This window comes from Cervus elaphus, chromosome X, assembly GCF_910594005.1.
Source record: "Cervus elaphus chromosome X, mCerEla1.1, whole genome shotgun sequence".
NCBI lineage: Eukaryota > Metazoa > Chordata > Mammalia > Artiodactyla > Cervidae > Cervus > Cervus elaphus.
Window position 1 is genome coordinate 47834681 of NC_057848.1, and position 19985 is coordinate 47854665.

The 19985-nt window shown below is 39.1% G+C and overlaps 1 protein-coding gene across 2 annotated transcripts in view; it reads right to left on the reverse strand.

Moving 5' to 3' along the window:
• TENM1 (teneurin transmembrane protein 1) overlaps positions 1–19985 on the reverse strand; it is an 882499-nt gene that overhangs the window by 409796 nt on the left and 452718 nt on the right. For both annotated transcript variants that reach the window (XM_043896987.1, XM_043896986.1), the window contains one exon: positions 3159–3399. In XM_043896987.1, coding sequence (XP_043752922.1) covers positions 3159–3399 — 241 coding nt within the window. The remainder of the gene's footprint in view (positions 1–3158; positions 3400–19985) is intronic.

The following is a 19985-nucleotide window of genomic DNA, read 5'->3' on the forward strand; positions in this document are numbered from 1 at the left end:
TGATTATCGACTGAGAGTCCCACCTACCATACATCGGATCTGCTCCCAGCCTGTGCTCAGTGACATCCACGGGTGTCCAGGCTATTGCTTTTTTAATCACATGATCTTCCTCTCCCCTTAGGCTCAGCTGACTGAAAGAATAACTGACAGCGCTTGCCAAGAAACATAAACACTGCCTGGTACAAAAGGGATATGAATTGGGCTAATCAAATGCACTCTTTTTGGTTTTTCTTTTTTTTTTTGGTTTTTCTAAATATATTTTTAAAAGTATTTATGTATTTGGCTGTGCCAGGTCTTAGTTGGGACACACGGGATCTTTGATCTCAGTTGCAGCATCGGAATCTAGCTCCCAGACCAGGAACCCCAGGCCCCTTGCATTGAGAGCCTGGAGTCTTAGCCACTGGACCACCAGGAAAGTCCCTCTCTTAGGTTTTTAAACCTAGGGCTAGCAGGAAAATTAGGCAGGTAGCAATGGAACAGGCACTGAAGGGAGAAAGTGCAAGATGCTGGGAGGTACACTTGGAATCACATGGTGCAATGAAAACCTGACTTTGCTATGAGAAAGTAGACACTGTGTGGTAGACCAAAGAAATACTGAGCTGACAATAAGCTATCGGACAAAGAAAAAGACAAAAAGTGGCAACACTGCAGAGAATTGCTGAGTCATATTGGTGCCAGAGATCTATAGGCCTTACCCTTCCTTGTGTATTGACCAGTATTTCCTGGCAATAGTCTTAAAAAGCTATTCTCAATTATTTGAGGCAGTTTGAATAACCACTGCTCCTTTCAATCAAAGAGCCTAATAATCCACACGTGCATTCAGCCTTGGCTGTGACACTTCAAGAGCAGACTGGACAGACTGAAGTGTGCTTTAAGGGAAGAGCCAGGATGGAGGATTTGAAATCAGTTAATGTGAGGAGCAGGTGGAGGAATGGGGGAAACATTTAGCTCTAAGTAGAGAAGATTCAGGATCAGTGAAGGGCTGTTAGATGTGAGAGGGGTTTTATTTATTTTGTGAGATCCCAGAACTAGGTCTGGAAGGAATGGGTAGAGTTAAGAGGTGGGAGATTTGGGTTCATTAAGAATCTTCCAGTAGTTGTCTGACTTGAAATGGAATGCCTGAGGAATGAGCTAATGTCTTATTCTGGAGATATTTAGGGAGAGGCAGGTAACCACATAATAGGGATGGCAATATTACCTTTGAATTCTATAATGCTTCACAATGCACATTCTGTTACACTGGCTTGATCTTCCTAACAATCTGTTGAGATGGGCATTTTTATGTTCATGTTTACAGATGTGGAAGCTGAGGCTCAGAGAGCTATCATACAGCTCTTAATTAAGTACCAGGGCACTCGCAGAGTTACCTTCTATTGACTGCATGTGAAAGGAACATTATAAAGGATATATTTGGAAAATCCTAGCTGATCAAGCTGATAGGGTTTCTAGGTTTTTTAAAAATTCATCTTTGTGATGCTGAATATATTTGCAAATGCACAAAAAAGGTACTCTCTCTGCTCAGTCTCGCATGAAAACTTATGTTCTTCTCTGCGTCTTATGAAACTGAGACCAATTAATACATTCCTTGCATAGATACAGAAGGTCCGTGGGTGCAGTTTGTACAAACATGCCTAGATGTACATTTCAAACAAGAATAGTTTTCTCTCTCCATTTGCCTGAGCCCATTCCCCACCCTCTTTCCAGATTTCCTGTTATTTGGCTTCTTAGATGAAAGAAGTGTGTTTGCTTATCAAGACTGCTAGTTAACCAAATGGGCCCACTGCTTTCTTAGCTATCACTAAGCCCTGCAAAGGAATTAAAAGAGTGAGTAAATCACCACCATTAGTGAAAACTCCTTGAAGATAAACATTGTTCTCTACTTTTCTCACTTGATTCACTTCCTCCCTTTGAATTAAAAAAAAAAAGAAGAAAAAGAAATGCTACGCTACACAAACCCTCTCACTGGTACCCACAGGTGCTGACTGCTGTATTATCTCTTGGAAGAGATCAGTAATATCACTTTTTGAAGCTATTTAATCTAGTTAGTGATGGATGATATAGAGTTTCCTGGATGTGGGCCATAGTGTTTTCAGATTGTTGTTGGTGACATATTTCTGATGCTCTGGCTGGCATTTAAGTTAATATGCTGCTAAGGAGAAACAGTAGTTTTGAAATGTGAGTTTATTAGTCCTCCCCTTTCCATTCCAATTCTCAGATTATTGGGATAGAAGTTGATCAGAGTTGACACCAGACATTGCTTATCAAGTAACACCCTATACCCAGTGTTTACATGCAAGTGTGTTTAGAAAAAGCTTTGGCGGTAGACCTAAAGAAGACATATAAGACAAAGGGAAGTCCTTGACTTTAACAGACAACAGAATACTATGCCTTATTGGGCAATATTTTTCTACAACAATAGAAAGTTGTAATTTTGGGCTTAAGACAGAGTACCTAGAAACAATGAATAATTTCTCAGTTAATCGCATCGAGTGCTGAAATCTATTATGATCAAGGCATCTAGAACTATGGAGGAGTAGAACTTTAATCACCTGACAAAGATTTGAGGAGGAATCTGGAAACCTAAATATATCAAGCAACAGAAACATAGAGGCAAATTTTTGATCAAAAGATCAACCTCCACCCTAATGGCAGAATCAAGTTTTGAAAATTACACATATGGACTTCTGATGGAGCAAATCCATTTTCAAAATGTTTGAAGGCAACTTAGTCAAAAAGATCTTAAATAAAATGTAAACTATTGCTGTTCCTCCAATTTTGCTTGGGTTTCCCTGTAATATTGCAGGATCTTAAAACAAGGGACCACCGCCTTTTACCTTGAGGATACAATGACGATTTAGGTAACTGCTTGGTTTCATATTGTGGGTGTCTGCCCATGGGGTGTTTATGCATCTATGGCTTCCTCTTCACAGGGGCATCTGCTTCGTTTGGTTTGTGTCTGTGGGTGTGCCTGGATCTAGATGGGTGTGCCTGTGTGTGTCTCCGGGCTTGTGGAGGGGGGTCTGCCTTTTTGCCCAGGCATCTGGGTGCGTATCTATGTATCTGTGCATCTCTGCAGCTGTCTACAATGTGTTTCTGCCTTCAGTGGAATCATCCTGTGCCAGTGTTGAAGTTTAGTGGGATCATCATAGCTCAAGTACCTGGTCTCCAATGGTATGTTGCTATTCAAGACCCAGCTGTTATGCAGATGAACCGAATCCTGGGTGCTGGTTGGGGGAGCTGGAGCGGCTGGGCTGGGCTGGCTGCGGGTAGTCATTGATCTCCTCTGGAGAGAGTCAGCCGCGGGGGGTGGCTTCCTGGCACAGGTGCAGGCGTGCGGAGGCGGCGGCGGCGGCGGGAGGGGTCTGAAGGTGAACTGGTTGTGTGGGCTGCTCTGCATGTCTAGAGAGGAGAGAAGAAAAACACAAAATAGAGACCGACTCTCTCACTGGGCAGTCAGGAAAACACAGCACGTCAGACTTCTGAGGATTTCCCAATAACATAACCCGTGGGATGGGGTGGGGGTCGGGGCAGGGAGAGTTGGGAGTTCAGTCTATCTGTAAAAATGTCACTTAACGTACAAAAACACACGTGCAGTGAGCTTCTGAAATGTAAGACATTCACAGTCGCATTTACATGTAAATTCTTCAGGGCTATAGCAGCTCTAAAGTAAACGAGGCCGCCTCACACAATTTGTCAGAGTTTCTGCTACTGAACAAATAAATCATCAACGGGACACTGAGTTACAGAACAGAAGTGAGCCAATTTTCATCACTTGCAAAATTCTCACTTCGGAAAATACCAGTGAAAGGCACAAATTTGTTGCAAGGAAAATCACTCAGCACTTAAAAGTACAAGGCCACCTTCTGGCTTACCTCAGGAAAGGATGCTAGCCTGCCTGCATGGGAGCAAAACCAACAGCTCACCAGGGTGTAAGTCAACTGCGGGAGAGTAATCTCGTGGCCAGCTCCCCTTCTCCCCAACTCAGTGCTTCTTATAAAAGGGAGGCTAGAAGGAGTTTGTTCAGGTTGTTAGGCATATTTCTACGGCCGTGCAAAACAGTCCATACCTCTCCCCTCTTTGCCACACCTTTCTAGAAGCTCAACGATATTAGCTGCAGCTGAGACAGCAAGGAAACTGTTTTTTTATGCCTGTTTGCAGAGGAGGCATCCTGGGACAGTGGTCCTCAGACTTTCTTTATTGTTATTGTTTGGTATTTTTCTGCCATTTTCCTGGCAGGCAGACATATAGACAGGAAGTTAGAATTTGGCCCATGCGAAATACCCCAATTAAACCCTTTGAAAAGAAATCACTATTGTAGTTGATAGCCACATCTCTTTCACGGGAGAAACATAATAGATGTCAAGCGATTTCTTGTAACACCAGCATGTTGCCGATAAACTTTGTAGACAGCATGGCTTTGTCCCACCTCCCAAATGACTGAGACTTGAAAAGCAGAAAAATGCCAGAGGCTTTCCATGTCTAGCAAAGGGCTCAGCTGGTTTGTACTGAGACTCACTTTGCAGTGGTTGATCAGAGGGCGAAAAAAAAAATCACTTTCTTCAATCCTTCCACCTCAGACTTGAACCGTGAAGACATTGGCATCATTTTCATGCTTTAAAATGATACTAGTGCCTCAAGAGCATGACAGATTTTTGTCAGTGTTTTCTACTACAGGTGGCTCTCCCTTTAAATAAACTTGCTATATGAAAAACGGAATTGTATATAGGGAATTGTGTATAGGGAATTGTATCCAATTGTATATTGGATACGGAGAAGGCAATGGCACCCCACTCCAGTACTCCTGCCTGGAAAATCCCATGGACGGAGGAGCCTGGTGGGCTGCAGTCCATGGGGTCGCGAAGAGTCGGGCACGACTGAGAGACTTCACTTTCACTTTTCACTTTTATGCATTGGAGAAGGAAATGGCAACCTACTCCAGTGTTCTTGCCTGGAGAATCCCAGGGATGGGGTTACACAGAGTCGGACATGACTGAAGTGACTTAGCAGCAGCAGTATATTGGATAGGGGGTGGTGATCATTCATTTTATATGAAGAATTCTTTTAGAAAGTCAGCTACCCTTGTATATTTAAAAGCAACTAAAATGCTTCATGAATTTTCTAAATCACCCCCATTACTCTACACCCAGTCCAAATCCCATATCCACTAAAAAAAAAATCATCAAAAGTACTTAACATCTCATTGATTTTTTTAAATCTCTGGACTCATACTCATGACCTTAACAAGAAGCCTGCTTTCCATCCTTGGGGCTCAATGAAGGATTGAATGCTGGGATCCAAAACACCTGGGGATCCTCTAATTTTGTAGATGAGAAAACTGATGCCCAGAGAATTGTTTGTCCAGGGACACTTGGCAAGTTAGTGGCATGGCTAAGATTAGAACCCACATCACCTCACTCTGTCCAAAGCGCCATTCACTCTCCTGCAGCTCTCTGTAATACAAGTTCTCTTCACTTTCTTAAGATGTAGGGACAACAATTCCTCCACATTTTCTAGATTCTTCACTTATGACATACCACCTGCACTGCAGTTATTTGCGTCTATGTCAGCTCCCTTCTCCTGGGCTTTCCAGGTGGCACTAGTGGTAAAGAATGCAGGATACATAAGAGATGCGAGTTCCATCTCTGGGTTGGTGAGATCCCGTGGAGGAGGGCATGGCAACCCACCCCAGCATTCTTGCCTGCAGAATTCCATGGACAGAGGAGCCTGTCAGGCCACAGTCCATAGGGTCGTTAAGAGCTGGACACTACTGAAACGACTTAGTACACACTGCTCCTGTCGTAGACGATATCTCCTTTGTGTACACAGGAAGGCAGAATGGTGTAATGAAGTGCAGCACAATATAGTGGAAAGGGCACTGAATTCAGGGGTTTGAGTTCTTCTACCACTTGGGAACTTTACCCCTTCATTTGTCAAATGCAGACAATAATCCTTTTACCTAGTGATTACATTTAATTCATGTAACATGTGCTTGGACATAGTATGTCAGTGATTGTTTATTGAATGTAACAGGAGTATAAAATTTTTAGAGAGTTCCTTTGCATTCCACTAATTAGGAATTAGTGGAATGCCCTTTCACTGTTAAATACCTGGGTTCAATCCCTGGTTGAGGAACTAAGATTTTGCAAACCATGCACCATGTGCACCCTCCCTCCCCCCTGCCCCCAACCCCCGCCAAAACAAAACAAAACAAAAACAAAAACAAGATGAGCTGGAATTGACCATAGGAATCATCTAGTTCAGCCCTCCCTCATTCCCTCTCCATTTTACAGCCAAGGAACCGAAGTCTCAGAGGTGAAGTGATTTGTTCAGTCATTCAACTTGTATGAATTTGCCTGCCTATGTCTGTTGATTCCTAGCCTAGAACTCTTTCCATTATATTATTCTAGAAAATAAATGAGTCTCTTCTCTAACTTCAGCACTTAATATTTTTATCATAAATTTGGCCTCTGAGTTTGCAATGTTATAGCAGTCTCTTAATATTCCATGTTTTTGTCATATCTCCCCAAATAGGCCACATGTTTCTTAGAGCAAATCACCTTCTACCTTTCTTGAATGCCATGGTAACACTGAGCACAGTTGAGTACAGAGTAAGATCCCTGAAAACTTTTATTGATAGAAGAGTGTTTCACTGGTCTGTGGAACCTACAGAACCACCCCGAATGTGCCCTTGGCTCTTTCGTTCTGATGTAGCCACTGGATATCTACTTAGTTCACAGAGCAGTAGGCTTCCTCCTTGGAAGTCTCAGTGAAATCTCTCCCAAAACCATGGGAAAGGACAATGATACCCAGAAGAGGGAGCTTAAAACCATGTCCTCCAGGATGTGAAAAGAGCAGCAGTGACACATGAATACATGAACTTAATGATGCAATGAAGAGATGTCAAAGGTGGGAGTCCACAGTTAGAAGAAGAAAAGGAATCAATTTTGGGTCATGTGTTCAGAACACCTTCCAAGCAACATGTGTGAGATCTGCTAGCCTAATGAGTAGGTGTTTCTGTCAATACAGTTGGTCAAAAGAAAGAAAGTTTCTATTCAGTACAGTTGCTTGAAAGAAAGGATCCCTCATTATCATCTGGATTTACTGTGTGCTGGATTTTCCCAAAATCTTTCTGACTCGTTTTTAATCATGAAAAATGATAAAAAAAAATTCTACTTCACTGAAGAGTACAATCCTGCTATTATTATAACATATTCTGTCATTTCTGCCTCAGGTAGAACTGCTTTGTATAGTCGTTTTGATTATATATGCTTATATATATTGAAAACATATATTTTGACTATATATACATATGTTCTTATTTATATCTATTTTATTGTGTACTGTTGTTCCTACATTTTGAATATGCTGAGGTTTCCCTAGCTGTTCATACCATCTTTAAAATATTTCACGATATTGGACTGAGTGGAATATATCTGGACTGTAAGCCTTTATGAAATACAAATCATCTCACCTTCATTCTTTTTTTCACCTCAGGAAAAAGATGTGGGGAATACACTCATTCCCTCCCAAATGAAGTAATTTAACCCTTGGGCTCCATAAAATGGGATTTCTCAACATTAAATACTAATAAAAAATACATTAGGGTTCAGTGTCAGGAGCTCTAGAACACCAATTTCAAGGGGTTAAGAGTCACATGCACTCACTGCCAATGTATCTGGCAACCATACGTTCCTGTGCCTGAAAGAGATGCTAGGGAGAGGGGGGAGTAGTGATTATGCAAATGTGGGTATCCAGACATACAAAGCTTTCTGAGAGTAAATTAAGTTTTCAGATAGAAAGGTCTAATTCACATAATATTCTTGGATAGGAGCCAGTTTCAGGTTTAAGGTCCTAAAATAACTTGGAAAGAAAATCTCTCGGGGGCGGGTAGGGGTAGGGGTGGGATTCCTCCAAACTCTGTATCCAAGGCATTTTAGGCACGGCAGAGCTATTAACAGAAGTATAAGCCTTCAGAAACAACACTGTCTGTCGCCAAAAGGTAAGTGGGAGAAGAAAGTTGTCATGCATAGACTTTTTTCCCCTCTTTTTCTGCAAATAAACCTTCTTCTGGATCATGTGTTAGAGAAAGTTTGCACCAGAAATTAGAATATATCTGCCCAGAAACACCATGCGAGGACTGCTCAAGATATCCATTAGGGTGTTTTACCCCTTTCATTTCATTAACACATGCAGTCCATTCAGCTATAAGGTGATGACTGCATTTTGAAAATTCACTGCACTATGACAGAATCACGCATGGGTAAGGGTCTTATGGGAAAAATGGTGTTTGGGCACAATACCTGAAGTGTGCTTGTGAAAGTGGGTGTCAGAAGGATTGCAATTTATGAGTTATTGTGAAGTGGTGGAAGGAGGGCTATCTGAATCAGACAGGAAGTTCTAACACCAGGTGCAGGTGGGCAAGGCTTCTAACACACATGGTGAACTAAGACAGCCGGTAGATGTTTCAGATGTAAGCATGTGCATGTTTTGTATATTCCTCCATGGCTCTATCTGCTGTATGCGGTCTCCTGCATGCACCTAGTATTTTTAACAGATGGAATCGCACATGTGCAGATGTGAAATTTCTCTTACGTTCAAATTGTTCTCAAATGTACTAATAACATGGGGACAAATCAATTTTACAAAATAAGCATTGTAGCAGAACTGACTGTACAGATAAAATAGCTTTCAGTAGGTGTTAAAAATATTGTCATTAATTTGGTAAAGTCAAATAGGTTTTTTTCCTTGAACAATTTGACCAAAATAGACACAAGCCTTGTTTTGCAAAGTCCATGTATTTAATTAATTGATCAGTTTTCTATAATGACACTATGATAATACAGCCCCAAATCTGTTTTGTCCCAAAGTTACTATACAGTATCTGTTGCAAAGGGGGGCACATGTATTCCTATAACTCAAGGGAAAGGTCACAGGAGGTCAGAGAACATGTCTGTACTTCCCCATTTTAGTCTGTTTCATCACCCCTTTGGATAAAGTGGGGATAGCATCATGATGCTTTGGCTCCAATTCTGAATCCAAAAAAATGTCTGAAAATGGGAGTTTTTTTTCCTAACTGATTTGGTAGGAAAACGTAACCAGAACTGATATGATGATATTTATAGTCTCTCTGCATTTCATTTAGTGAATTCTCCTACTTTTAGCTGCAGAAATACTGATGTGTTTTATTAAGTGGTGCTGGCCCACATCCCCATTCAGGGGTTGCACAATAGACAGTATATCTTTATGCTATTGCCTTTATAAAATCGTAAAAATTCTAAATTGTAAAATAAGTGGACCCCAAAGATTTTGGATAAAGGGTTGAGTCTGTATTATTATTTAACCACCTCTCTGAACTCTTATGAGGCAAAATTAATTAATGCTTCTGAAGGCCTTAGTAATCTACATGAGCAAAGAACATCAGGGCACCAAGGGTTATTGCCATAACTACTTATGTCAAGTCTCTTGAGGCCAATTATAAGGCTTTGGTTTCTGGGACTGGTTTTCTGAGCTGTTCTCTGTCCTAGGAAGGAGAGGGAATAAAAAGAAACAGATTTAAAGGAAAGAAAAGAGGTTTGTTAGTAATATTTACTATTCCTACTAATTTTGCCCACCAATGCAGGAGATGTAAGAGACACAGGTTCAATCCCTGGGTTTGGAAGATCCCCTGAAGAAAGGCATGCAATCCACTCCAGTACTCTTGCCTGGAGAATCCCATGGACAGAGGAGCCTTGCAGGCTACAGTCCATAGGGTTGCACAGAGTTGGACACGACTGAAGCGACTTAGCACACTAATTCTAAATGGATATTACTACTTTATAGTATTTGTCACAAGGAGCCTTCACAACCAGTGAGGAGGTAGTTATACATTTGCATGTTATAGCTAATATCCATTAACTTGATAGTGTTCAGCGATCATCAAATTAGTCTTAAGTGTATCTGGCTGTAGACATTTCTGTTCTTAACCTTATTATTATTATTATAAGCTAAAAGAATATGGAGGTAATAAAATTGGTTTTCTGAAGAAAATGAAATAAACAGGTATACCTGATCACTCTTCTGGTTCAAATAATACTGCTTTAATATTGATATACTAACAGTCTTTAATAAAAGCAGATTCATTAGTTAAATAATGAATGAGAACAGAAATAAAGTCTATTGCACAGCTAATGTTTAATAGGTGTGTGTGTGTGTGTGTGTGTGTGTGTGTGTGTGTGTATGTATGGGCATGTGAGGGCTTCCCAGGTGGTGCTAGTGGTAAAGAAATTGCCCGCCAATGCAGGAGACATAAAAGATGCGAGTTCAATCCTTGTGTCAGGAAGATCCCCTGGAGGAAGGAATGGCAACCCACTCCAGTATTCTTGCCCAGAGAATGCCATGGGCAGAGGACCTGGCAGGTTATAGTCCATGGGTCACAAAGAGTCGGACATGACCGAGCAACTGAGCACACACATGGGCATGTGAATGAATGAGACATGGAGAACAACAGAAAGAGGCAGAAGGAGAGAGAAACAGAGAGGAGAATTCACAATGACAGCAGATGACTGTGGGAGAAGAGTCACAGAGGCCTGGGGAAGGCTAACAATAATAAATTATAATATCATCAAGTTGACATGGTTTCAACCTGGTGCTGGATTACTGCCCTCTGCATGGCTCCGGAGCCCTGCAATGCTATGTATGAGATTGTAAAGTCCATCCCTTTGAGGACTTTAAATGGTCCTCTCAGTAAGCCAGCAAGTAAGAGTATGCTCCATTAATTTTTGTCAGTTAGATTGATCTTTGTTACAACCACTAGAAATAAAGGTGAACACTGAAGCACCTACAATCCTTTGACATGTTTGTGCTGAAACTCATATTTACAGTTCAGTCTCTCCATAAACTGAGGCTTTATCTTTAAAGGGTGTGCTGGTCTACCTCCAGAAAATCTAGGTCTCATTAACTTCCTTTCCTGCTCTCCAATGAGTTGTACAAGCGAAACAAAGAGTCAGATATACACAAGGCAAGCCTCCTCCGATCCATTTCTCCCTGTCTCTATTATTGGGGGAATCCAACTGCGCCATGCACTGTATTGGCTTCACCTAGTGCAATTAGCCAATCTCAGGCATAGCAGTCAATATTCCTACCAACCTGGTTTGTTAACTCAATCAACCCTCTGACAAAGATTAAGACAAACTAGGACTTTACAACCAAGAAAATAATAGAAAGAAAGAGAGGACTGCGGCTAATGCTATTTGGGTTAAATTACTCATGTCAATGTATAAACTAATTTTCTTGGTTGTGAGAATACAAGGAGGATACATCTTCACTTATATTTTCAGAGTAGCTTGACGATGTTAAAAAGAATGAAAGACAAATGAAGCCAATACATTTATTACCTATTCATTTTTCTATGCAGAATGGTAAAGAGCTCTACTTTGTGACAAAATTTGGAATTTTAAATGTCAAATTCTAAATATTAATATATGGTATTAACAATTCAAATTAAAATTAGTGGTTGGCCAAAGCCTGTTTCACTATGGTCTTGAAGGAAACTCTGTTATCCATTATGTACCATGAAACATGAAATAGATAATTGCCCTGTTTTATCTTATGCTGACAGTGATGCTGTGGCTTCCATTATTAGGCAGTGAAGTATATCAAAAAGAAAATATAAAAAGTAATGATCCTTAAAAGTTCACATTTACTTTATACTCAAACTAAAGTCCTATGTCGGTATTTCAATTATTTTCAGTCCCCAAGTTCATTATTTATTTGCAAGTAGGTAATGGAGGGTTATGAATTAATTGACAGTGAATCCTTTAATAAATTGGCTAATAACAGATATTCTGGAATTTTACAAAGTTTTCATTTTCAGAGCTTCACTTTTTTTTATTAGACTATTAGAAATGGTCACCCTATATTTGTTCAAAAAGCAACAGATAAAAATCTTTCTAATGTTATTTATGAAAATGGAATTCTGAATGTTTGAAGCACAAATCAAGAAAACATTATGACTGTGTCTAAAGCTCTAAGAAAAATATTTTTCAAACCACCATATGTTAAATAATGAGAGCAAACTATATTGAGTAGTAAAAAACAAAAAGAAAAATTCCTAGAGCATAAAAAGAAAGCATGGAGAACTAGGGAAGACTGGGGAAGGTTTTAGCACCTCCATCTCAAACTTTTCAACGAAAAGAATGAAGAAAAGTACTTATTATTAAAAATTAATACCTTGAGGAGATAGTGAAGGACAGGGAAGCCTGGTGTGCTGCAGTCCATGGGGTCGCAAAGAGTTGGACATGACTCAGCAACTGAGCAACAACAATATTACATTAACCATTATATAACCATCACTGACGGGCTATTTGGTGAGAAACCTCCTTCATACCCTGTAGGTACTCTCCTAGGAATAAGAGAAACCCATGGATACCAAACGAAGTGGTGAAAAGGGGTTCCAACATCTATACTTGGAGATTGAAAACATATGCAGTGTCCACCAGGGACAGTGGGAAGAGACAGCACTGTTATGGCAGTATTCACATGACCCAGATGATCCTCCCTCGTTTTTATCTTTGCTCTAACTCAGCAGTTCTCAGCTAGAGGATCCAAACAAACCAGTATTTTGCTATCACTTGTTACTACAATAGAGGACTAAAGTTCACAGACAATTTATTTTAAAAATGGTAGATGAAAAGGTAATACCTCTAACAGTGCCACTCTGAGTTACCTTTGGATGTGCTTTCCTAGATAGGAGTGAAAGGGGTGGGGCTATAGTGCCAGGAATTGGGTACAACTCTGATCCCATAAACAATTTCCATATTCTCATGCTTGCTAAATGATTCTACGCATACCATGGAGATGAAGAAAATTTGGTTATTCACACTCCCAGAAAAGAAAATAAGGGCGGGGGGGGGGAAATTGGGGGAAAATCTTCACATTCTCACAGGAGTGTCTGACACATGTACATGTTATTCAGACATGCTGCAGCCAAAAAAAAAAAAAAAAAAGAATTGTGATCTTGATGGAGGATGGCAGAACACCAGTGTCTTCCATCAACCTTTCTACCTGATATCTTTTGGGTTACTGAGGGAATCTCCCAAGAGGTATGAGCTAGGAAGAGAGAGTTCTGTGAAGAAGGAGAGAGTAACTTTTACTTCTCTCTTGTATTCAAGTGATGCATCTACTTGTCATATATCAAGAGCTGGGTCTGAATCATCTTTATAGCTCCCACACACTTAGCTCATAATTTTATTCAATACAACTTTATAATTTTGTTTGTTTGCAAATTTAATTAATTTGAACAAATTCAACATTTTAAATTCAATTAAATTTATTTTTTAAAAACCAATTATAGCCACTCTGGTGGGAGAGTGTTTGATGATGACAAATACCTTATTTGATTGAATTCTTCACATTCCTACCAGCTGTTTTGGCATTGTGTGGGCACAGCCTGTCTCTGAAAGTTTCTGCCTGAAGTGTTCTGAAATATTCATTGATTAACTCACTCATTATTACAAATTTTCATTTTCTTGTTTTTCAACATGTTATTTTACTGAGATGTTAAATAGAATTATTTCTTGGAGAGGTGCCAACATTAAGACCTAGTACTAAGCCTGCCTTATAAACTTTGCTTATGCTAAGTTATGCATACTTAACTCATTTTATTTTTTCCTTCAAACTCTGATTCATTCCCTCAATTACATTCCTGCTTATCTCTCTGGACTCCCTCCAATTTAACTAGGCCTTTATGGTTCCCCAAACAAAATGCAACATTCTAGATGAACATCACCCAGAATACAAGAAAGTTATCTGAAAAATTCTTTTGTAATGATGTCTTTTCATATGCATCCTCAAATTACATATAGAATGCACTTGAGACTTCATTAACTGGAAGATGGCTAATGAAGTCATGAGAAGGCAGCTCATTTAGGAAATATAGTGATATATTGATACAGATGTGTCTACTAGTGGATCAAGCAAAATGTCCATCAAAATAAGCAAATTAGTGGAATCTATTAATATAATGTTAGAGTCGAATGAACATCCAGTGAATTCAGACAGGTTTCTCCTAACTCTCACCCACTGAGGTTTAATGTATAGGTGCCTTAGGAAAACTAAAAAATTAACTTGTCTCAAGTGGGAGAGTGTCAGTGTACATAAACAGAAGGAAAAATGAGAACATGTGTTGAGGAAACTATGAATGTTTGAAACTGCAGTAACAAAGAAATATAAATGGTAATCTGAGAAATTAAGAAAATATTTCCTAGGTAGTGATTGATCAGTGTTTCCATAAAGAAAGTATCTTAATTAACTTAATTCTTAGTTAAGGTCATTTAAATAAATTTCTTCAAATGGTACACAGGGGACACATTTATGTATGATAGATGAGATGCTGAGAGGGACAGAGGATTAAACACACATTGCTTATGTGAAGCAGTTCTCAAAGAAACCTCTTGTTACTGTTTGAAATCAGTGAATGGGTGCACAAAAGCTCCTTCCTGTGTATTAATATGGAGGGGTACAGGGGTCTGTACCAGACCAAACTGCAGAGTGTGATCTGGGTTCATGGCAGGGTGTGATGACAACCTGGATTTGATTCAAGTTTGCTTTTCCTTTGGTTTACTCCCCAACTGCAAATAAGCACTACAAAAGATATTAAATAAAAATTGAACACAAGGCATGTGTACATGGCTCCATTTGCCTCCCTTGTACTTCATGAAAGCAAGTCTTGATTTGGTGGTTGGTAGCCTGCCCAGAGTGAGATGTCTAATTGAGGAAAGAACGCAGTATTACAGGACTGTTGTCTTTTGTACTCCCTGATTCATTAGCATTTGGAAACAGCTTATGTAAAGCATAATCCTGCTACTCAGGAAGTCATATCATGCAGGGTGAGTGTCCAGCCAGCTCCCTGATCTTAAAATTCTTGCCATGGCAGCACTAGGGAAATCTCCCCTTGTCTCTCTGCATGATACAAGTCCTAGGTGATTCCCATTTATTCCCCCTTAGGGGGTTTCCATGGGAAAATCTGGCCACAGGATACCACGGGGACTTCTAGTAGTAATCATAAAAAGTAGGTTGTAGGTCAGGGTACAGAAATAAAAGGTCAAGTGTGAACCACTATTGAAATATATTTTTTTAAAGTAGAGCTCATATCTTACTAATATGTTATTACTGCTTATAATGTTCAAAATAAGTGATAGAGAAGCCAAATCAGAGAAGGAATTAAACCTAATTAGCTATGGAATACTTTTCATTCAGAAGCAGGAGACAAAGGGGAGGGTATGTCTTGGTTTCATTTGTTTATTTTCAGTAAGGAGAAACAAGGATAGAGTACTTGCTCTATTACTTGTCTAGTTATTTAGAGAACTGAATCTGCACATAACTTGTTTAAATTTATAAGTACATCCTGGCATTTCCAATGACAGGGTGGTTAAGTTACAACATTAGGATCAGATCTATCTGAATTTAAATCATAGCTCTGCCGTTTACTCACAGTTTGATGTTGACAATCAAACTGTTTCTAGCCTCTATTTCTTTATCTGTATAATAGGGATCTTAATGAAAATCTCTTACTGTTTTTCTGAAAATTAAATGAGGTCACGGGTATAAAACATTTTGAGTACCTGGCACATAGTAACCACTAAATAATATTATTAAACAAATGATCAATTATCGAATCCAACAAAGTCTATAAAATTCAAGCACCAGCTAGTAAGTAACCTAAGAAAAAAATCTGATTCTAAACTTTTTGACTATTTAAAACTTCTCCATTATAATGAAAAAACATTTTAGAATCTTCACAGGTTTCTTATTTTCTTCCCAACAGTTCTGAGAAGCTATTATTGAAATCATGAGTCAATACGAGAATAGTTGACTCCTATCCTTTCCTCTTCCTCCAAGCCACACCAAACACTCTCTATTGATTAGCTTTCTTATTATGCTCTCAGTCCTTTTTTACTTCAGATAACAAACTCTATTTCTAAATGATTTGGGAAATACATGCTTTCTAAAGTACCTATTGCAATAATACCTCGGGACTTTAACATTAGAGCAAAGGATGTGAAGAAAAACCATTTTCATGAATACCACATTAGTGCTTTGTATTTAGGAAGCACCTTTCATCTGCATCTCTCAAAGTCCTTCACAAATGTTATGTGATGCTTTATTCACTGGGCCACGCTGCAAAGAAAATTGCCTTTCAGCGAAGTTCCTCAAAGTACATAAAACCTCATGAGGGAAGGAACTGTAGATAGTTGGTTAAAGTGTCAGGAATATTCAGAGACATTTAAAAATAGTATATATGAAAATACCAACAAAGTGCGACTGCTTCTTAGAAATATGAGGTCCCCATAGGTATAGCTTTCAGAGTAAATACATACACAGGAACTTTGTTGTATGGGCACTAAGACCAACATTCACATTATAAGTTAATGATATTTGATCAATTTTGTAACCTAATTTGGTGTAGATGGTTTATCTTATATACACATATATATTTATTAAAGCATTGCATATTAATGATTTGTATGTGCTAAGTCACTTTGGTCATGTCTGACTCTTTGTGACCCCATGGACTGTAGCCTGCCAGACCCCTCTGTCCATGGGATTCTCCAGGCAAGAATACTGGAGTGGGTTGCCATGCCCTCCTCCAGGGGATCTTCCCGACCCAGGGATCAAACCCGTGGCTCCTGCATTGCAGGCAGATTCTTTACCACTGAGCCACTGGAGAAGCCCCAATATTGATGATATTAACGATAGTCCTTAGTATATGTAAAAAGCATGGATGTCAGACCAGGATTGTATACCAAGTACTTAGCACAGTGACTGGTTCTCAGTTAATCTTAGTTACCAAAATAATTATTGTAAATATTATCATTATGAATTTAGATTAGGAAAATTATTTTCTTTAACAGAATTCAGTGAAAGCCTACCTGTATTCACATTAGTTGCTATTGTTCCTAAAATATGTACCTATTAACTAAGAGGGAAAGAAAAACTCACCCCCTTTCTCAAGATGGGGAGAAGCATGACTACTTGCACATTGAGACCTTTTACAGGCTTCTGACTGTAATCATTTATCAGTGTCTGGTTGTCACAGACCATGGCTGTGGTGTGTGTGTATGCTTGATTGTTCAGTAGTGTTTGACTCTTTGTCACCCTATGGACTCGGAGACGGCAATGGCAGCCCACTCCAGTGCTCTTGCCTGGAAAATCCCATGGATGGAGGAGCCTGGTAGGCTGCAGTCCATGGGGTTGGGAAGAGTCGCACATGACTGAGCGACTTCACTTTCCCTTTTCACTTTCATGCATTGGAGAAGGAAATGGCAACCCACTCCAGTGTTCTTTTTTTTTTTTAATTAAAAAAAATTTTTTTTCCATTTATTTTTATTAGTTGGAGGCTAATTACTTTACAATATTGTAGTGGTTTTTGCCATACATTGACATGAATCAGCCATGGAGTTACATGTATTCTCCACCCCGATCCCCCCTCCCACCTCCCTCTCCACCCGATCCCTCTGGGTCTTCCCAGTGCACCAGGCCCGAGCACTTGTCTCATGCATCCCACCTGGGCTGGTGATCTGTTTCACCCTAGATAATATACATGTTCCGATGCTGTTCTCTCGAAACATCCCACCCTCGCCTTCTCCCACAGAGTCCAAAAGTCTGTTCTGTACATCTGTGTCTCTTTTGCTGTTTTACATATAGGGTTATCGTTACCATCTTTTAAAATTCGCCTCATACTCCAGTGTTCTTGCCTGGAGAATCCCAGGGATGGCGGAGCCTGGTGGGCTGCCGTCTATGGGGTCGCACAGAGTCAGATATGACTGAAGCGACTTAGCAGCAGTAGCAGCATCCTATGGACTGTAGCCCGCCAGGCTCCTCTGTCCATGGTGATTCTCCAGGCAAGAATACGGAGTGGGTTGCCATGCTCTCCTCCAGGGGATCTTCCCAACCCAGATATGGAACTCCGATCTCCTGTAGTGCAGGGAGGTTCTTTACCATCTGAGCCACCAGGGAAATCCTTATGGTTGTGGATATGCCATGAAAACATGTGGATAATTTGGGGGTGGGTTTGCAGGAGGGGAGACTGTATCAAGTGAGGGACTTTATATAATCCAAAGGAAACTACTGACTTAGAGAATTTTAATCAATTGTATTGATGCCACGAAAACACATTAATGTATACACATTCACTGTGGAGTTGTCCTCAGCTTCATGTACTGCTTCTTAGGGTTATTATTTTTGGTCCTAGATACTCAATTATTGTACCTTATTAGTCACACCTAATATGTTGTAAAATTCAATTATTTGAAAAAAATTGTTGTTAAGAATGTGGGATTATGAAAATCTTCAGAGGAGATAAAAAATTTCAACTTATTTGAAGAAAATACATCGCTTTAAAGTCATATATTGTTCCCACTTTAGAGATGGCTAATATGAGGCCTACTGAAGTAAACAACCTGGACCAAGGCCTTGATTCTATAGCATTGAACTAACTCTATTAGCTGCCACTCAGCCATCTCTCCTGGGATTCCAAGCAAGTCACACCAATGGTACTTCTATCACACTTGCCATTCATATTCATTGCAACCAATGAAGATAAAATGCTGTGACTGAATCAGCTATGTAACAACTCATTCTATGTAATAGGTTACTTTATTTGTAAACTCAGTTCAGTATGCTTGTGCACAAATCATTACGTGCTTCCTTTTACTTGTCAGGAGCAAATAGCCTCATTTCAGAAGTATCTATATAATTTATGTGTTCCTTATCAGCAGTCTTTAGCTTATATCATTTTATACCATGTGGATCCCGAAAATATCAGAAGAGATTGTTTAATGGGCTTGCTTTAAAAAGACAACTGATCAATTTATTTATGGTATTTTTCTTTCTGTACATTAAAACCTAATCATATTTATTAATGAAATATTATGGCACTAAAATAAATTCTTCTTATACCTGGTACTCATGATGACCATCTTTCTACTTGTGGAGAGTACAAAATTAGTTTTCAAATACATGCTATTAAAAATAAAATAAATTTCCTTCAATTACAAATCACAGGTAGGGGTTTTCCTTTACTAAGTATGAGTTAGAGTTACAATGATGGATAATCATGAGGGTGTCTTCAGTTAGGGTAGTTTAAGTAGCAATTCTAGAAATAGTATAATTCTAGAAATAGTATGATTACGTGTTACTCAGTAAAATAGCTCTAACGCTTGGCTGTATTATACAAATCTATAGTGTAATGCTTAATGGATATGACAAAATCTAAAGTCTAAAAATGTTAGGGATATTGGAGCTGCCTTTTGCTTTTTAAAAAGTAATTCAATATTATTTTATATTTTAAGGATTTTAGTAACTTGTTATGCATCAGTTACTGTATTGTTTATAATACAACCATTCTAATGTAATTTGTGTAGCACTTTCATTTGAAAGAACTGGAAATGTTAAAAACAAAACCAAGAAACCAAAACACAACATTCTCTAATACTATATACAAAAATAAACTCAAAATGGATTACAGACCTAAATGTAAGATCGGAAACCGTAAAACTCCTAGAGGAAAACTAAGGCAGAATACTCTTTGACATAAATCACAGCAATATTGTTTTAGATCTGTCTTCTAAAGCAAAGGAAATAAAAGCAAAAATAAACAAATGGGACCTAATTAAACTTAAAAGCTTTTGCACAGCAAAGGAAGCCATCAACAAAACAGCCTACTGATTCAGACAATCTACTGAATGGGAAAAAAAAATGAGCACATGATATGATCACTAAGGTGTTGATATCCAACATATACAAACATCTCATACAACTCAACATCAAAAAAACAAACAACCTGATTTGAAAATGGACAGAAGAACTGAACAGACATTTTTCCAAAGAGGAAATGCAGGTGTCCAAAAGGCATATGAAAAGAAGCTAAACTTTGCTAATCATCAGGCAAACGCAAATCAAAACCACAAAGAGGTATCACCTCATGCCTGCCATAATGTCTATCATCA